At 40.8% G+C, this 24,250-nt stretch overlaps 1 protein-coding gene across 1 annotated transcript in view; it reads left to right on the top strand.

The window, feature by feature from the left end:
- LOC136678521 (retinal-specific phospholipid-transporting ATPase ABCA4-like) overlaps positions 1–23,934 on the top strand; it is a 76,345-nt gene extending 52,411 nt beyond the window's left edge. The window contains exons 12-34 of the mRNA XM_066656568.1: positions 725–897; positions 2,059–2,183; positions 2,265–2,363; positions 4,726–4,915; positions 5,191–5,285; positions 5,370–5,402; positions 5,532–5,637; positions 5,996–6,070; positions 7,141–7,310; positions 7,566–7,743; positions 8,466–8,581; positions 14,640–14,787; positions 15,277–15,400; positions 16,007–16,136; positions 16,233–16,350; positions 17,018–17,080; positions 19,158–19,264; positions 19,408–19,549; positions 20,461–20,595; positions 20,701–20,804; positions 21,181–21,273; positions 21,629–21,878; positions 22,520–23,934. Coding sequence (XP_066512665.1) covers positions 725–897; positions 2,059–2,183; positions 2,265–2,363; positions 4,726–4,915; positions 5,191–5,285; positions 5,370–5,402; positions 5,532–5,637; positions 5,996–6,070; positions 7,141–7,310; positions 7,566–7,743; positions 8,466–8,581; positions 14,640–14,787; positions 15,277–15,400; positions 16,007–16,136; positions 16,233–16,350; positions 17,018–17,080; positions 19,158–19,264; positions 19,408–19,549; positions 20,461–20,595; positions 20,701–20,804; positions 21,181–21,273; positions 21,629–21,878; positions 22,520–22,648 — 2,903 coding nt within the window. The 3' untranslated portion in view covers positions 22,649–23,934. The remainder of the gene's footprint in view (positions 1–724; positions 898–2,058; positions 2,184–2,264; positions 2,364–4,725; positions 4,916–5,190; positions 5,286–5,369; positions 5,403–5,531; positions 5,638–5,995; positions 6,071–7,140; positions 7,311–7,565; positions 7,744–8,465; positions 8,582–14,639; positions 14,788–15,276; positions 15,401–16,006; positions 16,137–16,232; positions 16,351–17,017; positions 17,081–19,157; positions 19,265–19,407; positions 19,550–20,460; positions 20,596–20,700; positions 20,805–21,180; positions 21,274–21,628; positions 21,879–22,519) is intronic.
- Positions 23,935–24,250: the final 316 nt, after the last annotated feature.

Raw genomic sequence — 24,250 nt, forward strand, 5'->3', positions numbered from 1 at the left:
AAGTCACCAAAATCACGAATCTTTGGATATTCCAATCAATTAATTGCCCCACTTAGCTAAGTATTACATAAAGAGAAAGACAATACTCCAGCATCTGGGCTCAAATTACATAATGGATAATAATAATAAATAATAAATAATGGATTATTTAAAGGACTACCCGCCTCGTTCGATTGGATAGAAAATTTAATCAGAATTGGCCTTGTTCAGACTACACCATTCCAATTGAGATGTGTACATGGACTACTACTATTCCAGTTAAGCAATTGTTATATTTATTTATAAATATTATTGGTTAATCAGGCTGCCTGTAAATGTGGCCAGTGTAAAATAAACTCTGGGCTGTGCACTAAGCTCAAAGGCTATGGGAGGTTAATCCTGTCAAAATTAAAATTCAAATTTTTCTTACCAGCATAATTTTGAAAATGAAACGACAAAAAGCTTTTTTAATTTTAATTTTGTCATTCTGACACATGACTGAGTGAAAAAATGAAATTGCATATGTTTCATTTCAACTTATTTAATTTTATTTTTAATTTTGTCATGATATTTACGCATTTGGAAAAAGAAACGGTATTTGTATTTTCATTTTATTGGTTTCATTTCACTTTCAATTTTGACAGGATTAACCTCCCATAAAGAGGCTGCAACAGCTGAGACTAGAGTCTGAACTCTGTCGGAACAGTGGGAATGTGATGAAAAGTTTCTTATTTGGTTTCCACAGAGGGGAACGGTCTGCAGGAGAATGGATTGGGGAAGCCTGAAGAGTCGGACAGCAGCGCAGGGAAAGCGTCCAGGCAGGTGAAGGGTTTCAGTTTGGTGCTGAAACAGTTCCATGCTTTGATGGTGAAGAGGTTTCACCATGCCACGCGTAGCCACAAAGACTTCCTTGCCCAGGTGAGACCCTCAGACCGTCTGAGTCCCACTAAGTCCACCCGAGTCCCAGTGAGTCCACCTGAGTTTGCCTAAGTCCCATTAAATCCACACAAGTCTGTCTGAGTCCATCTGAGTTCCACCTAGTCCACCTGAGTTTGTCTGAGTCCCATTAAGTCCGCCCGTGTCCGCCTGAGTTTGTCTGAGTCCCACTGAATCTGTCTGGGTCCCACTGAGTCCACCCAAGTCTGTCTGAGTCTCACTGAGTTCATTTGAGTTTGCCTGAGTCCCATTGAGTCCACTTAAGTCTGCCTGAGTCCAACTGAGACTGCCTGAGTCCGCTCTTGTCCCTGAGTTTGTCTGAGTCCGCAAGAGAGGCTCTAGTCCCACCTATTCCATTCTGAGTCTGTCCAAGTCTGCCTGAGTTCCAGTGAGTCTCTCCAAGTCCCACTGCATCCCACTGTGTTCATCTGAGTCTGTATGTGTCCCACCAAGTCCATTTAAATCTAAGTCCACCTGAATCTGCCCGAGTTTGCCCAAGTCCCCCTTAGTCCGCCCGTGTCCCTTTGAGTCCACCTAAGTCTGTCCCTGTATGACTGTGTGTGTTTGAGTGACAACCCAAGGTGAAAGTATCTCTGACCTTATGTTTACTTTAACGGCAACATATCACACATTGTGTCCCTGTTTGTTACTTGTAGGTGTGATAATAACTCTATTTGTTGTCCTTTCTTTCATCACCTGTTGCCAAATCACTTGCTCTCACCGGTGCCCAGTCCCTCTGTCGCTCTCTAGTGTTAGCGTGAATAAGTGACCAGCAGTAGAGTCTGGCGACAATGAGGAAGCATAAACACTGACTACAAAAAGTGGGTGGATATAGCCCATTAATGTCAGTACTAGAGGGTATAAAACACCATTTCTTGTGTGTAATTATCCATCCAATACAATTATGAGCTTGGCGCATGAGGAAGTCTTTAAAATCAAGAGGGAAAACCTATCTGAGTCTGGTGATTAACAGTAGGAGCAGAGTTGTACATGCTTTATCTCTGCTGCTAATCTCTGGTGCTTAGTGTCATTTTCAGAGGCAATGACTTGAGTCTAGTGTGAGCAGAGAAAAGCAATGAATGTATCTGTGTTTAATCACAAAGAAGGACACACTCATGATTAATGCCCTCTGTGTGTTTGTAGATTGTGCTGCCGGCGAGTTTTGTGCTGATAGCTCTGGTCTTCACACTGATCGTTCCTCCATTTGGAGAGTACCCCAGTCTCCCCCTCAGCCCTTGGATGTATGGACCACAGTTCACCTTCATTAGGTAAACACAACATCACTGACAGAGCCTGGAAAGTTCCTCACACTGAGAGATGTCTGTCTCTGAGCCATGTGTGTTTTGCAGTAACGAGCAGCCGAGGCATCCGAAGATGCAGCACTTTGTCCAGACACTGCTGAGGGAGCCTGGGATGGGGACGCGCTGCATGAAGGACTCAGTCTTACTGTAAATATATTCATGTTGTCATCATTCAGTCTAAACATCTGTTTTTTAGGAATGTTCATGGTCTAATGCCATGATTTTGTGACTCCTGCTGACACTCTGTGTTTTACTGTGTGTCTGCAGCAGGTGGGGCACCTTTAAACCATTTAAATAGCAAATAGACCTACCAACGTGTTTGTAATCAATAAAACACGCTTATATAAATTATTTACAATAAGGGTACATATTTCATGATACCTAAGACAGTAATAAACCTTATTACATGGTTAGGGAAAGCCACAATTAATCATTAATTATTGATAATTAAGAAGCGTTAATTAAGGTACCCTTAATGTAAACTGTTACCCAGGATTATAGTTATCTGACTGAATATTTTTATTATATATTAAATATTAATAACTTTTAATATGAAAAAACTGTCTTTAAAGCCCAATATTTAGAATAGGCTACAGTAAACACTTTTTATTTATTTTATAATATTGAAATCTATTTTTGTTGTTATATTTAATATGAATCAAGTCTATGTACAGCTTTTACTCCATAACTTGATGTGTCACAACAATTAAAATATCCAAATCAGGAATCAGTCAATCTGTCATAATTCAGAATATTATGCTGAATAAAGGAAGGGAAGGTCTGAAATGATCCCCAAGTATCTAAGAGGAACTCAATGATACATGAAAGACCGCCATCTAGTGATCTTCATATGTCAGTTACAGTTTCCTTGTGTAAAGATGATGTGGTCATTTGACTGCTGATCCACGCTTCTACGTTTAATCATGATTCCTTGCCAGAAGTGTCTTTGGAACAATTTCACTATGCTTGTTATTTGTCATTACTTTGTTTTTCTGTTTTCTCTAAATTTTCCTGTGATTTCACCATCTACAGTATTGTGGGATTAGTTGTAATTAATTTTTATTAATTATTTTATTATGAATCTAATTAATAAGTGAGAGTTTCTCACTCACCAACCTCTGAGTTATGACATGACCAACATGGCATTACGCTTTCCCTGGGGTAGCAATGAGATGGTAAGTAGAGGAGTTACTAGATGCACAGAGCTTTCAGAAGCCATTTTTGTTGCAGTGGTAATCAGCCTATGGCCTCTTCTTCCTCTGGCACTGGTCAGAGGCACAGCCATATTCGAGTGACCATTCTGCAGGATCCTGTGGCTTTCTCCATCGCTGGATCTGCATACTTTGGCAAACCATGGCCATATATGTCCTAGGCAGCAGGCTGGGGCCTTAAGCTCTTGTTCCACAACTTCCAGCGCTCAGAGGTCAGAGGGTTCTTTAATGCCAGGGCGTGGTGTCGAGTGTTGGTAATGGCTGTTACAAGCTAACAGCTTCCTAATTTGCTAATGTAAACATAGAAATAAAACTTTGGCTGGAATTTCTATTACATTGAGGCACTGGCTTTAAACTTATTTGAAGTAGTTTTTTCTTACTTTATTTCTGCAGTGCTGAACTGCCAAATTGGAAGTCCAATTATTCTGTTTGTGTCTCTCAATTCTGGAATTGTTTTTACAACATTGTATATCTTGTGAATATGTGAAACCTGCTTTGTTAATGCTTTTATATCAATGGGAATTAAGGAAGTTTTGATTATTTAGTCTTAAGGGTCTTTGAGTACGCAGTCTCAGAGGACATAAAGGTTGTGTCTCTGATTTGTCTTGCTCCCTGTAGAAAAAATAGATCCTGGAGTGAAGTTTGTATTACCCCATATTCAGACCTTTAGGCATCTCGGGGATTGAAACAGAGTCTTGTGTACACTGGAAGGTCTTTTTGAAATAACTGAAGATCAAAGTCCCAAAAGTAAAAGATTTTGTAAGAAAAATTAAACCCAATTCATCGTACTACAACAGAAGCCTGTATTATTTGTATATTGCTTAAATAAACATGATGTAGAATAATTTTAAGTATAGCTTTCCAACAGGTTCCAACAGTAAAAACCTGACTTGTTGCAACATCAGGTTTTAGGCCTTTTTATATGTATAGGGTCAGGGTTTGCCCTCAATGCAGCTGCTACATTTTAAAATACAGCTATTTGTTGACACGCTTACTGGCTGTGTTTGTACATTCAGCAGAACTGAATTCTGTACTGTTTCTGTATAGACGCAGCTAGACTGCCACATGTGGCGTATTTTGGCACCTCACAGGGGCCGGTTTGAAAGACTACATTGATAAATACAGGAGCACAGCATGTGTTGTCTGGTTCGGGGTGGGCTCCTTAACCACCACAATGTTCCACTGTTTCATAGAGCATTTAGGAAATATCAAGAACCTGACTCGGTGAGGATGTGTGATTGAGAAGGTTCTAAGTATTCTCCTCCTGGTTTAACTCTTGCATTTACATGTGTGTACAGGGATTTTCCATGTAGCAACCAGACATCAGACTGGGAGGATCCTGAGGTTTCTCCTGTGGTCAAGAACATCTTACAGAGCCCAGAGTGGACGGAGACAAACCCCTCCCCTTCCTGTTTGTGCAGCACTGAGAAAAAACTCATCATGCTCCCTGTGTGTCCAATCGGAGCCGGAGGGCTGCCCCCCCGCCAGGTCAGAACTGGCCATAATTATCAGGACACTTTTCAAGATGTTTGAAAACGTGACCATTTTCACTGCTGGCTGCTCTGACTTGTAATTCATTTTGTTTACAGTGAGCACAGTAACCAGTTTGAGGCCTTCAGAATCAGAGTCAGAAACGGAGACAGAGACATTCAGAATAAAAAATCCGAATCAGAGTCAGACACAGTGTCAGATACAGACTCAGAGTCAGTGTGTAGGGGTGGTGTAGTTTAAAAACCCTGATGTTGTGTTTCCGTGTCTCTCAGAGGAAGGAGGCGACGGGTGACACGTTGTTGGATCTCACGCACAGAAACATCTCAGATTATTTGGTGAAAACTTACCCCAGTCTCATCAGGACCAGGTCTGACCTCACCAACTTTCACTGATTTTGTTTTTAAACTTGTTCACTTTCTCAGAGACAAACTTGCCCTTTGTTTGTTTCCAGCCTGAAGAGCAAGTACTGGGTCAATGAACAAAGGTATGGACCTTCCTTCAACCTCACAGAGCGCGGGTTTATGGAGAAGAGAATTCAATTCTGAAGATGTTTAATGGTGTTTTATGGGGTTTAAATGTTATAGATATAAAATTATAGATATCTGATTCTCAGGTATGGTGGTCTCTCTGTGGGGGGACAGCTCCCTGTCCTGGATGTGGACCCTAAAGAAATCCAGAGAGTGTTCTCTCAGCTTGGACAGATGATGAATATCACTGCGGTACATTTATATGTTTACTCTATATGTTTTCTTATATTTCTGTAATGTCTCTCACTCTGAGGTTGCTGTGAGAGTCTTATAACATCCATCACCTGTTTCTGGATGTGTTTACTTGTTGAAAGTATTGAAGTTGACGTGTTGAATTTATTTGTTCTTTAGAGAAAATGTCTAATTCCCCCAGCAGATATTTTGACTTGCTATAAAGCAGCAAAGTTAAAAACAAGTAAAACCATCTCCAATTGGAATCAGACATGACAATTACAGTTCTGAATGCCCTGGTGTTGGGGACCCACCCTCTGGAGCATGAACAGATTCCTTCAGGGATGACAGAGCAGTTAGTTTTTATTTCCCATTGCAGGGACCTCGATGCCGACTCGCTGCCAAAGAGCTCGGACCATTCCTTCGCTACATGGAGAGCGAGTACAATATCAAGGTATTTTAAAATTGAATTATCTTTTAATATCAGCTGATAAGGGGTTGTGAAATTTACTTGTCTTATTAAACCTTACAGCAGCTTTTGACACAGTATGCCATAGTCCATTACTACCTCGACTTTGTAAATTGATTGGCATAACTGAAACTGCTCTTGCTTGCTTCCAGTCTTACCTTGCAGACAAGCAGAAGCTTGTTTCTATTGGAGGTTTTAGATCTGACTCATGCCCTCTGTCATATGGTGTCCCTCAGGTTTCAGTCCTTGGTCCACTGCTTTTTATACTGTACATGTTTCCTCTTGTTGACATTATTAGGCAGCATGGATTGCAGTTTCACTGTTTTGCTGATGATGTGCAAATTTATATATACACTAAACCATCACTCAGTCTACCACCCTCGGTTCTGATAAATTTTTTAGCTGATGTGAGGACATGGATGAAGGTGAACTTCTTGAACCATTGTTCATGCATTTGTAACATCTAGAATTGGCTACTGCAATGCTGTATTGTATGGACTCTCAGCTCGATTGTTGAACAGACTCCAGTAAGTGCAATACTGCAAGGTTTCTGACCCATACCAGATCCTGGGCGCATATTAGTCCAACTCTGAAACATCTTCATTGGCTCATAGTACAGTATTGTGTACAGTACATGCTAATTGTGCTGGTGTTCAAATCTTTGCATGGCCTTGCTCCCTCTTACCTAGGTGATCTCCCTCAGTTACACTCTCCAGTATGCACTCTCCACACTTGATTCACATTCATTTAAAATTCTGCTCTCAAAGCTGCGTTCTGTTGTTGATAGGGCCTGGCCCAAAGCTGTGGAACAGTCTCCCTTTCAAGTTACGTGCTTGTTCGTCCAAAGCCATGTTTAAGGCTAGCCTTAAAACCCATCTTTTCCAGCTGGCTTATTTTTTTATACTGTATTTATTGTTAATAAAATTAATATTTAAAATTTCAGGTATGGTGTAAAATTAAAAGCTTGTATTTTGTATTTGTTTATGTCTTTTTTAGGTGTGGTGTAATAATAGTAATAATAATATGGGTTTTATTCTGTATTTTTTTTATTTCAGGTATGGTATAATAACAAAGGCTGGCACGCGATGGTGGCATTCATGAATATAGCGAATAATGCCATCCTCCGAGCAAATCTCCCTCATTATGTGAATCCAGCAGAGTACGGCATTACCACCATCAACCACCCACTTAACCTCACCAAGGAGCAGTTGTCCGAGGTCACTGTGTAAGTTACATCCCCAACATGATGAGAGAGAGAGAGAGAGAGAGAGAAAATGAGAGAGAGAGAGAGAGAAAATTATGAATTATTTCCTGGTCCCGTCACCCTCTGTTAAAGAACCTTCATGCTGCTAAACGTGAGAGACAGTGAGGAGCCTTGCTTTAAAAACTAAACAATATTTTTTAATCTAGTTTGTAGAAATTTCATTTAGACTGAAGTAGCATTTACCGTTTTAACCCCTGACCTCCCGTGTCTTTGCAGTTTGACCACATCTGTGGACGCAGTGGTGGCGATCTGTGTCATCTTCGCCATGTCATTCATCCCTGCAAGCTTTGTCCTTTACCTCATTCAGGAGCGTGTAAACAAGGCTAAACACCTACAGTTTGTCAGCGGTGTCAGTCCCCTGGTCTACTGGCTCACCAACTTCTTCTGGGACATGGTTAGCGACCTGCACTATCATCATTGCAGTAAAGATTTTGCTCCAGTCCCCTGAATTCTCAGTGTTTTCCTCTGATGTCTGGGGTGACCTGGGGAGATCTCCACAGAGCTGAAGGTCCAGGCGGTCAAGTCCTCAAGTCCTAGAAAGAATGGTCACCACTGTCCACTTCTCTTAACTTGATGTTAAGCTGTGTGGGTTTACTGAGCAGGTTTTGACCTGCTGAGTGATGTTAATGTGGTCATGGAAACTGTTGTATGAGCGCTGTATTGGACAAGCGCAAAAATAAATGGAATATTTAGGCATGTTATGATATTTTGATTTTTAATCTGTAATCAGTTGCTCTTAGGTCGGGACTCAGACTGGAGCCCACAGCTGAGGACCACTGCAGTGGTCTGCTTTAGTGGGAAATAATGGTGAGGCAAAAAATTTGAATTCTTTAATGAAATGAAATTTGGCTGAAATAACAACAACAATGAAAAAAAAGCTAACAATAAAAAAAAAAATTATAGCAAATATATACGGTCTCCTAAGCTTCCCAACAGAACTGTCTGTTCCACCTTAAATGGGGCAGCACATCCCGTGTCCCATGTCCCATGTCCTGTGTCCTGGACATGTTGTGGCATCTGAGTTGCTGGGTGTTGCATTGTGTTGGTATCAGTGTTGACTGTTTTTTCAAATTGTTTGCTTTTTTACTTTTTGCTCCTCCTGTCCCCTCTCTGCAGCTGAATTATTCCATCAGCACAACCCTGGTGGTGGGGATCTTCATTGGCTTCGACAAAAAGTGCTACACATCCCCCATGAATCTCCCAGCTCTGGTGGCTCTGCTGTCTTTATATGGGTCAGTAATCACTCTTTTAGATGATTATGATGATGATGATGATGATGATATATATATAACTTAAAAAAAAAAAAAAAATATATATATATATATATATATATATAAGTTCTGATCCAAGGAAATGTACTTACCTTCTTCCTGTTTTACTCTTTTGGATGCCCCTTTAGTTGAGAATTTACTTCTTTGGTTTACCATTTTTTTTGTGATAGCCAGCCTTAAGTTTCATGTTCTTTGTTATATTTCCCACATAAACCAAAGGAATCAAAGCAGGTGGATTTTCTAATTACCTTTGTTCTTTGTTGTTGAGTGTTTACTAATCTTTATACTATGTTGGATTGAGGTGTTTGTTGAAGTTGTTGAGAATTAATTACACAGAGTCACATGCATGTGAGGAGATTAAGTATGTTATTTTATTTAAAAACAGAGATGGAAAAGTTTGGGAGGACTTTGTTAACCTCAAGTGGTGGAGCTGGTTTAGGTGCTGTTGGTGCTGGGAAAGGTGACTCAGGAATACCTTTGGACATTGGATTCTGCAGCTCCCTATTAATGTCAGTAGTTCTCTGTTGGTTGCTAAATAGCTGTGAGTGTACCTCCTCTAACTCTGCTTTAGCAAAGTCTAGCTTGCTTTCTGTCTCTGACTGCAGGTGCTGAGACAATTTGAGTTCATCTTTGACAGCAAAAAGTTCTGCTGTTGTTTTTGCTTGCAGTGTCATTAACTGATTAGGCTCTTTGCGAGCATTTCTCATGTTCTCCATTTTGGGGCTCATAATTTGTGTTTACATTCCATCTAATTCTATGTCCCGGAGACTGTGTTTAAGTTTTTCTAATGCTAGTGTAGCCATTTGGCTGGGTAACTTTCTTAAGGCCTCGCCTGTAGGTTCATCCATTAAATGTAGGGCCATTAACTGCGACATCAAATTTGCCATGTGAGAGGGCTCAGCGCCGTGGATCATGGCTATATATTCTGATACTGTGGCTTCTGTTGAGTTTGCTAATTACAAATACACATCAGTCTTACCACTGATGTTTTGTGACTGGGTTGTGCGCCAGATTAGATACTAATTAATGTTTAATTAGATAGGCAGTTTTATTTTATTTCACCTCAACCAATATGGATTTTATAATCAGTAATTGGCTACTTCCACTTATGGAAGACTGAGTAAAGGACAGAAGCAGTACATCAAAAATAACTTACAATTTACATGCCAATTTAGTGTGCCATATGAAAAACAACTGCTTTTAATCAACTTGCACTTACACAAGTCATACACAAGGATGCACCAGAGAAACTTTAAATGCAGTAGTGCAAGTCAGTTTTATTTGTTTCCAGGGCTGGGTCAGTGGTGACACTTTATTTACTTAACTTAACCCCTCCTCCCAAGGTAGTCTGACTGGTTTGGCTTAAATGGAACCACTTAAAGTTCAGACACTGAAGGAGCAACACACACCATTGCCAGTTTTAAAGAACAGGGACGTTCTTTTTTTGGGCCGCTTTAGAGCGAGTTCACTATTTACGTTGTTTTACAGATTCAAGGCACAAGATTTTGTGTGCAATTATGAGCTGGGATTCACGGTCTCACTACTCAGGGGTTGAATCAGTGTTGCTCACAAACAATTCCTGTATTTATGAACATATTCTGACAAGCCGTATCTCAGAGGTACAACATTTGCTGATCAAAATCAAAATTCAGAACATACACATACACAGAGATTCGCGTGCAGTGATTACTTTAACCTTTACTTTAATACATACGATTAAACAGTGGCACAGCACAGCTGATAAACCCACAGTATTACTTCAAAATTAGGTGCATGCCAGCAGCCTAATAATTTCACAAATGAAAAGCGTGTTCACACTACTCATTAAATCAAAACAACAGTGAAATCGCTCACATTCAAGGCTTAACTTAGGAGCAGGTCCTAGTTAAGAATTAATTAGAGGGGAGGAAGGTATAAAGCAGTTGTGAGGCCAGTGTTGCTTACACACTCTTATCACTGAAGCACAAGGCTTATGCTTAACTTATTGGTGTGCGATTTTCCTGCACAGGAATCATAACTTCTGATCATGATTATGTCCAGAGCCCCTTAGTTGGGGGCCATTATATATATGTAGTGAAATAATTATGCCTCTTGTTGGGCGCCATTAAATATATGTAGTGAAATAATTATGCCCCACATTGCGGTGGCAAAAACACTACATAGTGGAGTCAATGATAATTATTATTTGATTAATAATTAATTATTTAATTCATTTTATTAAGCTCCGTGTTTGGGAGCCATTAAAAAATATGTAGTGTCTTTACCTGTCCAATTTTAGCTTGGACATGACATATTATATAGCAGAATTAGCTAGAATTAATTATTATTAATGAATTATAATTAACCTGCTGTAGGTTCTTGGCTCCGAAATTGAATTTGAACTAAAATAACAATTTCGTACAAGAAAGATGTGCACACAAACAAATAACCAAGGTTTGTAATATCAAAATCATAAATGTAATATCAAATAATGAATATTGATTATACATTCATAAAATGAAATGGATTACAGCGATACATGAGGGAGCAGGGAGATTAATATATGATGGAATTTCTCTATGATATTTACCCTAACTTCTAAAAAGCTATAGTTTATCCCAGCAAAGCGTTCAGCACCAATCTCCTGTCATGAAAGAAATGAAACCATGTGACCTCACGTATCCGTGGAGATGAACTGGAGATAGCTGGGAGTATGTCACTGATGCATGGTGCTTTCCAGCGCGGGCTTCCTGGAGCACTGCAGACACAGGCCTCGTAGCACTGCAGCTCGCCAGAGACACGGCGACTACTCTGTTGGAGGTGGTGGCGTTCTGAAGGTCTCTGTGGGAATTCTCCGTCATCGCTGATCTGCTTCCTGGTGAGAGACACATCTATGCAGGTCTCTCCTGAGCCTTTGCTCAGAAGGTCATTCTGAGGTTGCGTGTGGCCTCCTTCAATGCTCTGGGCATGGCATTGAGCTTTTGCTGGAATAGGCTATAATTCTTTTAATTATAGTCTTTCTACTAGAAGTAAAATTAAAACAAAACTTCTGGTTGGAAGTTCTGGATTTGTTCTATCTGGACCCTGCTTGAGGGGCCCCACACTGTTTCAGAGATAGCCATAAGAGAGTCTGATGCCTGAGAGACGCCCGCAGAGAGCTGGATACCTCTAGAGAGAGCTGGGTCTCTCCCTTAATTGACTACCCTTCCTACATTTTCTTTCTGTTCTTCTCCTGTTCTGTTCTGAGAGTGCGAGAGTGTGAGTTAGAGTGAGTTCTCGCTTGTTCTAGTCATTTCACATTTCTAGTCATTCCGGTGACTCCATTCCACTCCGCAAACTCTTCCTTGCTGTCATTGCTGCAGTTCTTTGGAGACATGACTGGACTGGCTGAGTCATTCTTCTCCATTCAGATAACGAATCAGTCATTCACATTCCCATTCCAGTTCACTCAGTCTCATGCCATTCATTCGCAGCTTTACTTGGCACTCAGTTGTATATCAATTTCTGTTAAAACCAGTTCACATTTCCGGTCACATTAATCCTATTGCTGACTCTATGTCTCATTTCCAGTTTCAGAAGTTCAAACTATTGGCTCCACCGTCCGACCTACATCCTACTCCGGTTCAACTATTTTCAGACCTCATCTTCCATCTTCCCACAGATGCAGCAAACTGACTCTAAGATCTCAGGATTTAATCATATAATCTCTGGCACCAAACATCTTGTCTACCTACTGGATGGGATGGCAATGCTTTCGGTGCTTCCATCACACACACATATTGTTCCCTTCTTCTGATATCCACTTTTTCACAGCATTCCTCTCCTTCACTAACTCTCAATATTCTATCCGTTCATCAATATTAAAAGTCTAGGAGCTGCAACCTCTTTTTTAAACTGATTTATGGCTCTCCCCATCCGTTTACTAATCACCACCAAGTCGCTTTGCTTCCTGAAGGAATAAGAAGGACTAAACCTCATCATCTACATCAACACATGCCTTCTCACATACTTTACAGCTCCCTAGCTACTCTGCAATCCGGTTACATATCACCAACTACCGATGCCACTCTCAAAGCCATGTTCCTTTTAGCTTTTTTGGTCTTCTCCGTTGCTCTGAATTCATAACCCTGTCTTCTGTCCACTATAGCTCTCTCCACCCTTGTTTATCTGACCTACTCATCCTCAATCTAAACACAAAGTAAACACAGTAAAACAGATCAATTTCACAATTATTCTCAAATATTTCTTTTTAAACTCCCGTCCCCTATGAGCCCATATGAAGCACCTAGATTATCTCAAGGTGCCTCCCAATTCGATCCATTATTCGCAACTGAATCAGGTTTGGTTACCACTCGCCACTGGTTTCAATCCCATTTACATTGAATCCTTTCACTTAGTAATTTTAATCCATCACATTTTTCCGCTTACTTTTTCAGGATCAGTGCTGCCTCTATCGCTTACCATCAAGATTACTTTCAGATCATACCATCCAGACACTCAGCCGATGGACCTCTCAAGCATATAATTTATACATACGCACCCATATCCGTGATCTTTTCGAAGCTCACCAATGTATCGCTTCTCGATACATTTTGGGGCCTGGTTCTACACACGCTCAAAACTGTTCCGAACTCCATCCCAAATTCCTCTGAGTTTGCCTTCCCCTTTCCAAACTATAGGGCGTGGCGCATACTAGCAAAATATATAATATTATAATATTGTAAAGACATCTTTCTTCTTCAAAAAACAAACAAAAAAATCCTGTACCTGCACTTGTCGATCAACAGACCTCATGCAACACTGACAAATAAAAATGGATACACTTCTACAACTATTATTTATTCATTCATTCATTATCTGTAACCGCTTATCCAATTCAGGGTCACGGTGGGTCAAGAGCCTACCTGGAATCATTGGGCGCAAGGCGGGAATACACCCTGGAGGGGGCGCCAGTCCTTCACAGGGCAAAACAGACACACACTCACACATTCACACCTATGGACACTTTTGAGCCAATCCACCTAACAATGTATTTTTTTGGACTGTGGGAGGAAACTGGAGCACCCGGAGGAAACCCACGCAGACACGGGGAGCACACACCAACTCCTCACAGATAGTCACCCGGAGTGGGAATCGAACCCAAAACCTCCAGGCCCCTGGAGCTGTGTGAGTGCGACACTACCTGCTGTGCCAATATGCCGCCCTTACAACTATTATACAATTAAAAAAAAAAAAAAAAAAAAAAAAAAAAAAAAACATATATATATATATATATATATATATATACTGGGCTTCCAAACAGAAGGATTCACCTACTCCTCCAGATCTGAGGGGAATGAGCCACATAGTGGGACCCCTCATTAGCAAGTTCGAGAAAATAAGCAAAACATAAAAAATAAAATAAAATAATAGTGTGTTAACCATCCTTACTAAAAATAGTGGTGGAAGTTACATATTGGTACTGGCCATTAATAACTATAAAACATATTTAATTTTTTTCAAACAAGAAAAAGGTTAATAGTTCACCATGTAGACTGTATCTCTGTAGCATCACTTACAGTTAGACCTTAACAGTCCACTTCTGGGTAAGGCTTGAGCTATAACCCAAAACGTAGAGGGAAAATAAAGAAAAAAGAATTAATCCTCCTTCATCCCTTCCTCTCGACTTATCCTTTGAAAGCCACAAAGTTTTTTCTTAATATCTTCTTGGAACTTGGATATATTCCCCTCTTGATTCCTTTCAGCTATATTCCAAGGGAGAAGCCTTTCCAGGGATTCCTTCATGGTGTCATGCCTTCTTTTAACACCAATAGAATGGGACTCCTTTCCTGGGTAAATTCTCAGAGTCTTCAAAGGCACTGTTGTAGGTGAATGTGCCCAAGTTGAGATGCACCTGATATTTAGTCAGTGGACGACATAGTTGTGGTCAAAAAAACACCCTCCTGTACAAAAATTCTCTTGTTCTACCAGGTGCCCTGGTATCCTAGAACATGGCTAGGATATGTGTATTAACGTGTGTGTGTGTGTGTGTGTGTGGCAGGTGGTCAGTAACTCCCATGATGTACCCCATGTCCTACATATTTAGTGTCCCCAGCACAGCGTACGTCTCTCTGTCCTGCATCAACCTGTTCATTGGCATCAACAGCAGCGCCATCACCTTCATCCTGGAACTCTTCGAGAACAACAGGGTACAGACACTGTTCCCTGATACTTATTCTGAGATTGTAAACATTTATATTATCATTTCAGATTCCAACTGAAACACCACCCCCGGGGAAAGAGGACACAGATAAGCGCAAACTCCTGTTACCAGGCATTTGGCTATAACAGCAACAATAGAATCTGTGTTCGTCTTGTTTTTGTAAAGTCCCCACATGTGGTGTTAGAGTCTGAATCTGAATCTGAATCTGAATTTAATGGACTAAATCTGTGTCTGAATCTGAATCCGATTAACTGAATTGCGGCATACAGTGTCTTTATCTGAATTTTCCACAGTGTATTATCCACAGTGTACCTAAACTGAATTAAATCAAACAGCATTCCTTAAACCATAAAGATAAACACACAATCCGATCAAAGCAAAAAATATTCTGCTGTAAATATTTTACAAAGGTACATTTTCTAAATGTATAAAAAAAACTGTTTTGTTTGTTTGTTTGTTTGTTCCCTGGGTGTAGTCTCTGCTGGTGTTTAACGAGGGTCTGAAGAAAGCTCTGCTGATTTTTCCTCATTTCTGTTTGGGACGAGGCCTCATTGACCTGGCCATGAATCAGGCAGTGACCGATGTCTATGCCAGATTTGGTCAGTTTATCATCTTCAAAAACTTCAGTGCAAAAATTTAAAACTATAATTAAACTAAGACAAAAAATTTCAGACAGTCATCTGAAATTATAAGATAATAATTAGAGGTGGATTTACAGATATTGGCCTGAGCTCAATATTTCATTTGATTTTAGCATCTCAGAATGAGTCGTTTGAATATTTTGATTGCCTGACTATGTGAGTTCTAGTGAATTTGAATGTTTAATAGGCAGTTTATATTCTTGCTAACATTATACATGTTCATACTGAAGAACCATGACCTGTCTAAGGTCTGTCCTCCATCAGAGGTCAGTGTAAAGCCTGTGTACTTCATTTTGCTCGAGGTTAGGGTTTCTCTGTTTGGTGCTAGTGCTCTGTCACATTTGATGGCAAATGGAACAGTGGAAATGGAAATGTCTTTTATTAAAACAAGAGCCTTGGTTTATGAGAGAAGGCATAGCTTTACCAGAAGAAAAGACAATAAATTGTGAGAAATAAGAGAGAGTGATTAAAAGTGTTTGTGTAAGATGTCGGTCAGTTAGTGGCTGGTCAGTCCTGTGATGTGATGATTTTCATATCTCTGCCTGCATTTGCTCCTGTTTGAAGGTGAGGAGTACAGCATGGACCCATTCCGGTGGGATTTTGTGGGGAAATACCTGGTCTGTATGGCAGTGGAGGGTCTGCTCTACTTCATCTTCAACATTCTTATTCAGTACAGGTTCTTCTTCCATCACTGGTGAGGATAAATTTGGACTATAGACTTTGTCTCTGAAGAGAACCCCTCCATGTCTTTGCACTTGTGTATGATGAAGGTGTGTCCTGGTCTCTGCAGGTTGTCTGATTACAGCCAGGCTCCTGTACAGGATGAAGATGATGACGTGGCTCAGGAGAGACAGAGGATTTACAGCAGCAGCAAAAATGACATTCTGTACATCAGAGACCTGTCAAAGGTACAGTTCAGTCACCCAGAGGAACCAGTTAAGGATGCACCCTTGAGTCATTTCTGTTTGTTTTCTCTATAGAAAGGAGTATTCTGAGTATTAATAAGTATAAATAAATATTACAAAGCATCTGAGAAAGTAACAGCTGCTAGAGGTGGGACGAGGCTGTGCAGAAAAATCATCACTCATCATACATGTACACTTAGATGTCTGGATTTTGGAAAGGGTCTCACACACACACAGAGCTCATGATATAAAATATTTGTAATTAATTTTAAGGATTTAGAGCTAGAAATTGAGCTTGGTTGTTCTGTTGTCTGATAAAGACTTTCTTAAATAGACTGATAATGATACATTTGATAGACTCTACTGATTGTTGTGATGTGTGTGATATTAACCCTTTCATGACTGAAGAAGACTAGAAAAACTGCCTGCAAACAGTCGCAGTTCTGCCTTGGTTTCCAGTGGTAACCATATTGAGTGGACAACAGTGCAACTCTGGGTTACAACTCTCCCAGAAATCACAGTAATGTATAGTTGGTGGAACTGTGGAGTAAATATGTCTTTCCTGATTTTTGAACTGAAACAGTTTGCTCTTTTCTCTCCCTGATCTCCACAAAGCCCCTGTCTTTACCCTGTGTGTTCTCAGAATGGCAGTCTCTCTCTGTGTTTACAGACATATGTGGACAGGAAGAGGCCGGCAGTGGACAAGATCTGTGTGGGGGTTCCTGCTGGGGAGGTATATAGTTATATATATAGTTAGACAGAGTTTTAAAGTTCTGGAGTTTTTAATGTACTTATGCATCAAAATATTGTACAAATTCCTTATAATTTGTGATTTCAGATACATTAAAGGAGCAATCTGTAATACTGACAACAAGAGTTTAAAATCAGAACGATAATACAGTTTATAAAAAAGTTTCAGAACAGTGACGAGTGTCTGCCTCCTCCCCAAACATGAAGGTCATTCAGTTTTGCCAGTTTGAGGAAAACCGAACAAATAATCAAGACACAAGTTTAGGAATTTTGGGCCATAATAGCTAAGAAGAATGTGCCATAATCAGAATATTTACAGTGAAAAGTGTTCATCATTTCACTAAAACATCTACCTACTCAAGAAAAGGAAATAATTGAATGAGAGGCTGCTTTCCCTGCATTTATAAGTCTGTACTGTCCAAACCCACCTTAAATATTTAGACTAAAAAGGCTGGTGTTACTTATCGATTTTCCCTACTACCATAAATGTCGTAAAGGAGGCAGAACTTTGCTTTGTATTCACAATTTTGATAGTCAAACATTTAATTCCACCTTACTTAAGAGTCTTACTGGCATTACTAAGCTCTGTTCCACCTTAAGAGCCAAAGCTAGAGCCATACCATTTGATAATTTTTGAAGCAACGGTTATTCCAGTTCATCCATTTAAAACACACAAACAAATTGAATGTGATGTCACTAAACTTTAATCTACTTAAGTGAAAGGCAAAAAATGAAAAGAGCCACCGCTGTTTTTCCTGCATTTACAAGAATTTACTGTCTAAACCACATTAACATTTTAGACTAGACAAGGCTGGTGTTTTTGCTTCCAGATCCTTACTTCTTATTCACAACATTCACATTCAAGCATTTAGGTCCACCTTAAATTGGTCAGTTTAAGAGTCTAATCTCCAGCTTCTTATTGAATACTCATTTCCACCTTAAACAGCTGTGTGAAGCTAAAGCTAGTGCTAGAATTAATAACTCTCATTAACAAAACTGGTTTTGAAAAAAAATTCTTATTTCTTATTTTGTCCATTTAAAACACACAACGAAGTGTACATCATGTCACTAAAACATCTACCCATAGTGAAAGCTTATATTTGCTGTGCTTTCTCCATTCTACCTTACAAAGGCAAATATGTGAGATCTTTCAAACACAAATTTTATTCTTTAATTTGTTTAAAACACACACACACCACAGAGAAACACAAATGTATCTACCTCAATTTCTTTAAAATATGCAAACAATGGTATTTACACCTTTCAGTTGTTCAGTGTTTACTCCTTTTAATCTATACATAGGTGTCTGTACTTCTATATTTTTTCAGGAACAATTTGCTTTTAACACAAGGCCAATATTTCCTCTCTGTTCAGTAAAATTAAGACAAATTCTGTCTTGGTCTTTTCATGGCTGCACTATGTATGTAGACAAAGCAGCGGTGGGCTTGGACTGAAAATGATTGGACAGAGGGTGGGATCACAGGCAAGACCTTGGAGGGCGGGATCACAGGCAAGACCCCGGAGGGTGGGATCATAGGAGCTCCGACCTGGACTTTGCACTTCTCAAAGAAAAAGTGTTTTAGCTTTGACTGTTTCCTTAATTTATGATCACACATTTTATGACTAAGTACAGTAAATATCTTACAGATTGCTCCAGAGTGTGTGATATGTGTTTCTATTTTGAGAGCACAGCAGTACAGGGAAATTTATACTTTTAACCCATTTAACCCATCAGTGGAATCCCTCATTTTTCCCGCTGGTCAAGTGCTCAAACTGGTCACACAATCCCATGACATAAGTTCATCTTGTGTGCTGAATTGTGGAACTGTGATCTCTGGAGTGGTTTGTGTGATCGAGAACTAATCATTGACACCAGCCCCTGGCCCTTACTGATGATTATGAGGCTGAACTCCACAGCAGTGTTCCAGTGTATGTGTGTAAGAAGCAAAAAGCAGAAATTGCTTTAGCAGTCCCTGTGTGCTTGTGAAATGATGTGATTTATGAATGATAATGAAAAAATTAAATTCAAGCCCTGAATGTCTGGTCTGATTGTCCCATAGTGCTTTGGGCTCCTGGGCGTAAACGGTGCTGGAAAAACAACCACATTTAAAATGTTGACGGGAGACACAGACGTGACATCTGGCGAGGCTTCGGTGGCAGGATACAGGTGCTTTGCCTGGAAAACATAAAATATAATAATAATAATGCATGCTCTAAAACTAATCCTGATATATGTGAACATATGAAAATTACTCTCTGAGTGTTTAAATTTTTAACACATCTGAGTGACTGTGTGCTGTTGTTTGTCAGTATTCTGACCAACATCCTGGACGTGCACCAGAACATGGGCTACTGTCCTCAATTTGACGCCATCGATGAGCTGTTGACCGGCCGAGAGCATCTGTACCTTTACGCTCGCCTCCGAGGAGTTCCAGAGAGAGAGATCTGCAGAGTGAGCACAACATCTTCAGCCCCCACACTCAACCACAGACTAGTGCTGCATCCCAATTATGTACCACACACTAATACTAAAGAGTATATACTACATACTAACCTGTGTGAGTTTGGCAGCTAGCACACAAAATATTAACACATGACATTTTTGTTACTCACAGCTTGAGCTGCAACTCATATAATTCCCTCCACACTAGAGCACAGATTCTGCATTAAAGTAGTGCACTATACGTCAGATAATGAACTATATTTAGTATATGCTTCATATCACTCTAACATTAATGGTGCTTTTCCACCGCATGAGATCGGCTTGACTCGCTTTTACATGGTTGCATTTCCACTAGCAGAGCTCCATGTGAAATGGAGCCAGGGATGTCACATGACCCATCTCTAATGGAAATCGCAGGCTTTGACTACCACAAAAATGCTGGCGGTATATTTAGGCACTGTTTACTCATTGTGTATTCACGTGTTATTGTTGTTGTTTTTGGATGGCTCCATGCCCAGTTCTCATAGTTTTCCTTCTTGCACTTTGCACTGAGGATTTTTATCTGCCTCTGACCGAAGGGCCATTTGAACCTCTTCAAAACCCCTCTGGGTAATATACAAACTGCTGTGGGAAGTCGAATAAAAACAAATGTGAAAGCTACCGTAACTTCAAAGATTTTACAAGTAGCAAGTTTGTGCTGGTGCTCTGCCTTTCATGCTGATTGGCCAGTCAACGCTCTGCAGTGTTTACACATCACGATTTAGTATCTACTCGAGCTGAATTGTAAGAGAGCACGGACTAAAAAAGAACCTGGTTCACAGAGGTATCTCTGCAGGGCTGTGTTCTGTAAGCAGCAGGACTTTGCACCGCCATGTGAGAGCTGGTCTCTCTGATACTGCAATGCCTCCTCTGTCTTATAGGTGGCAGAGTGGGGTATTGAGAAGCTGGGTTTATCGGAGTATGCTGGACAATGTGCTGGGACGTACAGTGGTGGAAACAAGAGGAAACTGTCCACCGCCATTGCCATGATCGGCTGTCCCCCCCTTGTCCTGCTGGTGAGACACTAAACTACATTAATCCTCTCCGTACCCACTTTCTCTCTCCTCTGAAATACAGTAGAGCTAAGAATTAGTATCTAATACTTGCACTAACCATTCCAGGATGAGCCCACCACAGGGATGGACCCTCATTCCCGACGGTTCCTCTGGAACGCTATTATGAGCATTATTAGGGATGGACGAGCTGTGGTTCTGACATCACACAGGTCAGAGATTATACAGAAGTGCTTCAGGATACTGTTATAGTGGACATATATGAATAATCAGTCGCTACACTGACACCTAGTGGTCTGAATGTGTCAGAGATTCTGCTCTAAACCTGTTTTAAAGAGTCATTGCTGTCATTGCTGCAGGGGTGCTTATAATATTTGTGATATCTGGGAGTGAGTGGTGTGTGGGAAAACTGTGTGGGTGGGGTGTGTGGGTTGGGGCATGGTCACTGCAGGGAGGTTTATAATATCTGTGATTTGTGATATGTTAGCATGGGGGCATGGTAAGTGCAACAGTTATAATATCAGTGAAATCTTTGCATGGGTGGGCGTGTGGTCACAGGGGTGATAATAATATCGGGTGTTGTTGCAGTATGGAGGAGTGCGAGGCGCTCTGCACGCGTTTGGCCATCATGGTCAACGGAACCTTCAAGTGTCTCGGCACCATCCAGCACCTCAAATACAAGTGAGTCTGTCTCAGGACACAGGAGTTATATTTCACCTCTTTAGTCCAGATGTTTGAAGCCATTAAGGACAAAGGTTATATTTGTGAGTAATTTTTTTAGACCTGTGGCTGAGACCCTGGAGGCTGGGCAGTGGGGGCTTGTTACAGTCATGCCTTGACTCTCTGGTCAGGTAATGAGCTCCCACCCGATGAAGGACTGAAGAGGGGACGAGGGGCAGAAAGAGACAGAGATTTGTCTGGTGTTTGAGCACTGAAATGCTGCTTAGTTTGGAGTTCTGGCTGTGTCTGGAAATAGAGAAGGACTGCACTATGGGAAAGTAGTTCAAAATAGTTGGTTTGTGTGTGTGTTATCCAGATTTGGTGACGGTTATGTGGTGACGATGAAGATCCGAGCGGTCCGGCCTGGTTTGTCTCCGGACCTGGTTCCAGCGGAGACATTTATGGACGGCAGTTTTCCTGGCTGCGTCCAGCGAGAGAAACACTACAACACTCTTCAGTACGAGATCTCGGCCTCGTCTCTTGCGCGAATCTTTCAGTTGGTGGCCACCAACAAGGACAAACTCAACATTGAGGATTACTCTGTCTCTCAGACCACACTGGACCAGGTAATGAAGACACAGGGAAATAACTATGCAGACATGAGACTTCTGTGAGATATTCACCCACAGTGCAGCAACACTCCCCTACAGCTCTGAAATCTGTAAAGAGCTCTAACCCAGACCTATACATTTTTACTTTACATACAGTTTTATGAACTCCATTATGATGTACACACTTAAAAATGATGGTTCTACAAGGATTCTTTATTGAAAGAAATGGTTCTATATAGAACCCTGAAAACTTTTGCATGATTAAAGGCATTCTCCATCAATCTGAAGAAACCATTCACAATGCAAAGAACCCTTTAATCATGAAAAAGTTTCAAGTGTTTAGGTTTCTTATTAGAACCATTTCCTTTACTAAAGAACCATCATTTAAATGTGTATTTTTAAATAATTGTTTACACATAAATGCCTATGGTCAAAGTGTGTTAGAGTGGTGTGTGGAACTGTATTCTCTGGAGTGATGGAGTTTTTCTGGGATGAGGAATGGTGTGTGTTATCCAGAACTAATCCCCAACAACAGCTCCTCACAGATGTTTATGAGGCTGAACTCCATCAGATCCTCACAGCTATGTTCCAGTTATATGTGTATGTGTATGTGTGTGTGTGGGTGTTCACTGACGCTCGTTCTTCTTCCTTTGCAGGTGTTTGTGAACTTTGCGAAGCAGCAGTCAGGTGAGGATGAGGATGTAATGATTCTTCCTAGAGCAGCAGGAGCTCGGAGAGAGAAGAAGATTTCTCCCCTCACCACAACCTCCAGAAACACCAGATAACAACAGGACAACAGCAGCCATCCCAGATCAGTCACAGGGCAGACCCTATATTAGACTCCCTAGATAGAAGCAGTACCAGAGCAGGCTCAGAAGAAATCCTGAAGCAAACAACAGAGCAGAGCAGATGCCAAAAAATATCTCAGATAAGACAACAGAGCACACCCTAGATCAGACAATCAAGCAGGCCCTAGATCAGACAACAGAGCAGACCCTGGATCAGACCCCAGAGCAGACAACAGGGTGGAGCTCATAATCACATAATTCCAGTCACTGAGCTCTTTACACAGACATCTACCTCCTCCATCATCCACTCTCCTCTCTTAATCGCCTCCACCCTCCATATACACTCACAGAGCTGCGGTTTTGCACCTGAATTGTGCTGCGGATGATGCCCTGGTGATCTTTCAGCTTTATCAATAAATATCTTCATTTCAGTCATATAGAGCTTTTTAGGAGTGGTTTGAGGTCCAGTCCTTCCCCGAGAGCACAGTAGCTCTGGCCTAGGTCCAGCCCATATCCCCGCTGTTAATGCAAAACTGGACACATGGACTGATAGCACCTGAATGCACTGCTCCTGCTCACCACATGAGGGCCATGTCCACAACTGATCACGACCATATTGCCAGAGGTCAGTTTGGGCCACTTTTGTCTCAAGTCCAGTTTGCCCCGGTCAGCCAGGACTGTGTCAGATGTGTTTTGTGGCTGAGTGAGTGTGCTTAATACGGGGGTCACTTGTGGTTCATATAGTCTGCAGAACTGACAATGGGTCGGAAGCGCTGCATCTTAGCCTGGACTGACCCACATTTGTCCAAGGTTTCGAGCGTCTCTGCACTCTGGTTATTTTCTTTTTGTCTTATATTGTTTAAAAATTTTACAACAAAAGTGCTCCAAATTAACTTTTAACCCTTTAATAAACCTCAACTGAACTGTGGGATGCTCTTCTCCTGTGATGCTGCTATTTGGGATCCTAAGGTTCCTCAGCTGATTACATTCTGAATTTGTGTTCTAGATATCCCAACATGTTCAGGGTCTTCCCCTGGTGTTATTGTGGTCTAACCCTGTGATGTTTTGTCCTGAGATTTTGTGAACCTCAGCTTCTGAACTTTATTAATCCTGGGTTAAAGAGCGGGTCAGATTTCTCTGTGCTTCTGGAGATAGTCTTCAGGATTAGATCTGAATGCCGCTGAAGCCGTGCCTGTTTCTCTACTATTTCTACCACTTCACATTCGCTGCACATTTTCTGAACCTTTCTACAGACTCTGAAATTTCAGATGCTACTCTTCTGGACTGCAGCTCTCAGAGAATAATGTCTACACTGCTAACAGCAGCATTAAAATCATTCAAGCACAAGCACAATCTTTGCCTATTTTATTGGAAATGGTTTGGGGTACAGTGTGGAATGGTTTTGATTCTGATTACTGATACTGTGTTATATCATTAAAAATGAACAGCACCAGAACTACTAACAGCTTCTGTCTGGAAATGATAACTGCTTTTATTATTCACTGTACAACATACAATCTTTCACACACACAAACACGCACACTAGTACACTAGGAGCAGAGAACAAACACAGATAGTGTTTACCCACCTGGAACATTT

The sequence above is a fragment of the Hoplias malabaricus genome, chromosome Y (genome assembly GCF_029633855.1).
Source record: "Hoplias malabaricus isolate fHopMal1 chromosome Y, fHopMal1.hap1, whole genome shotgun sequence".
NCBI lineage: Eukaryota > Metazoa > Chordata > Actinopteri > Characiformes > Erythrinidae > Hoplias > Hoplias malabaricus.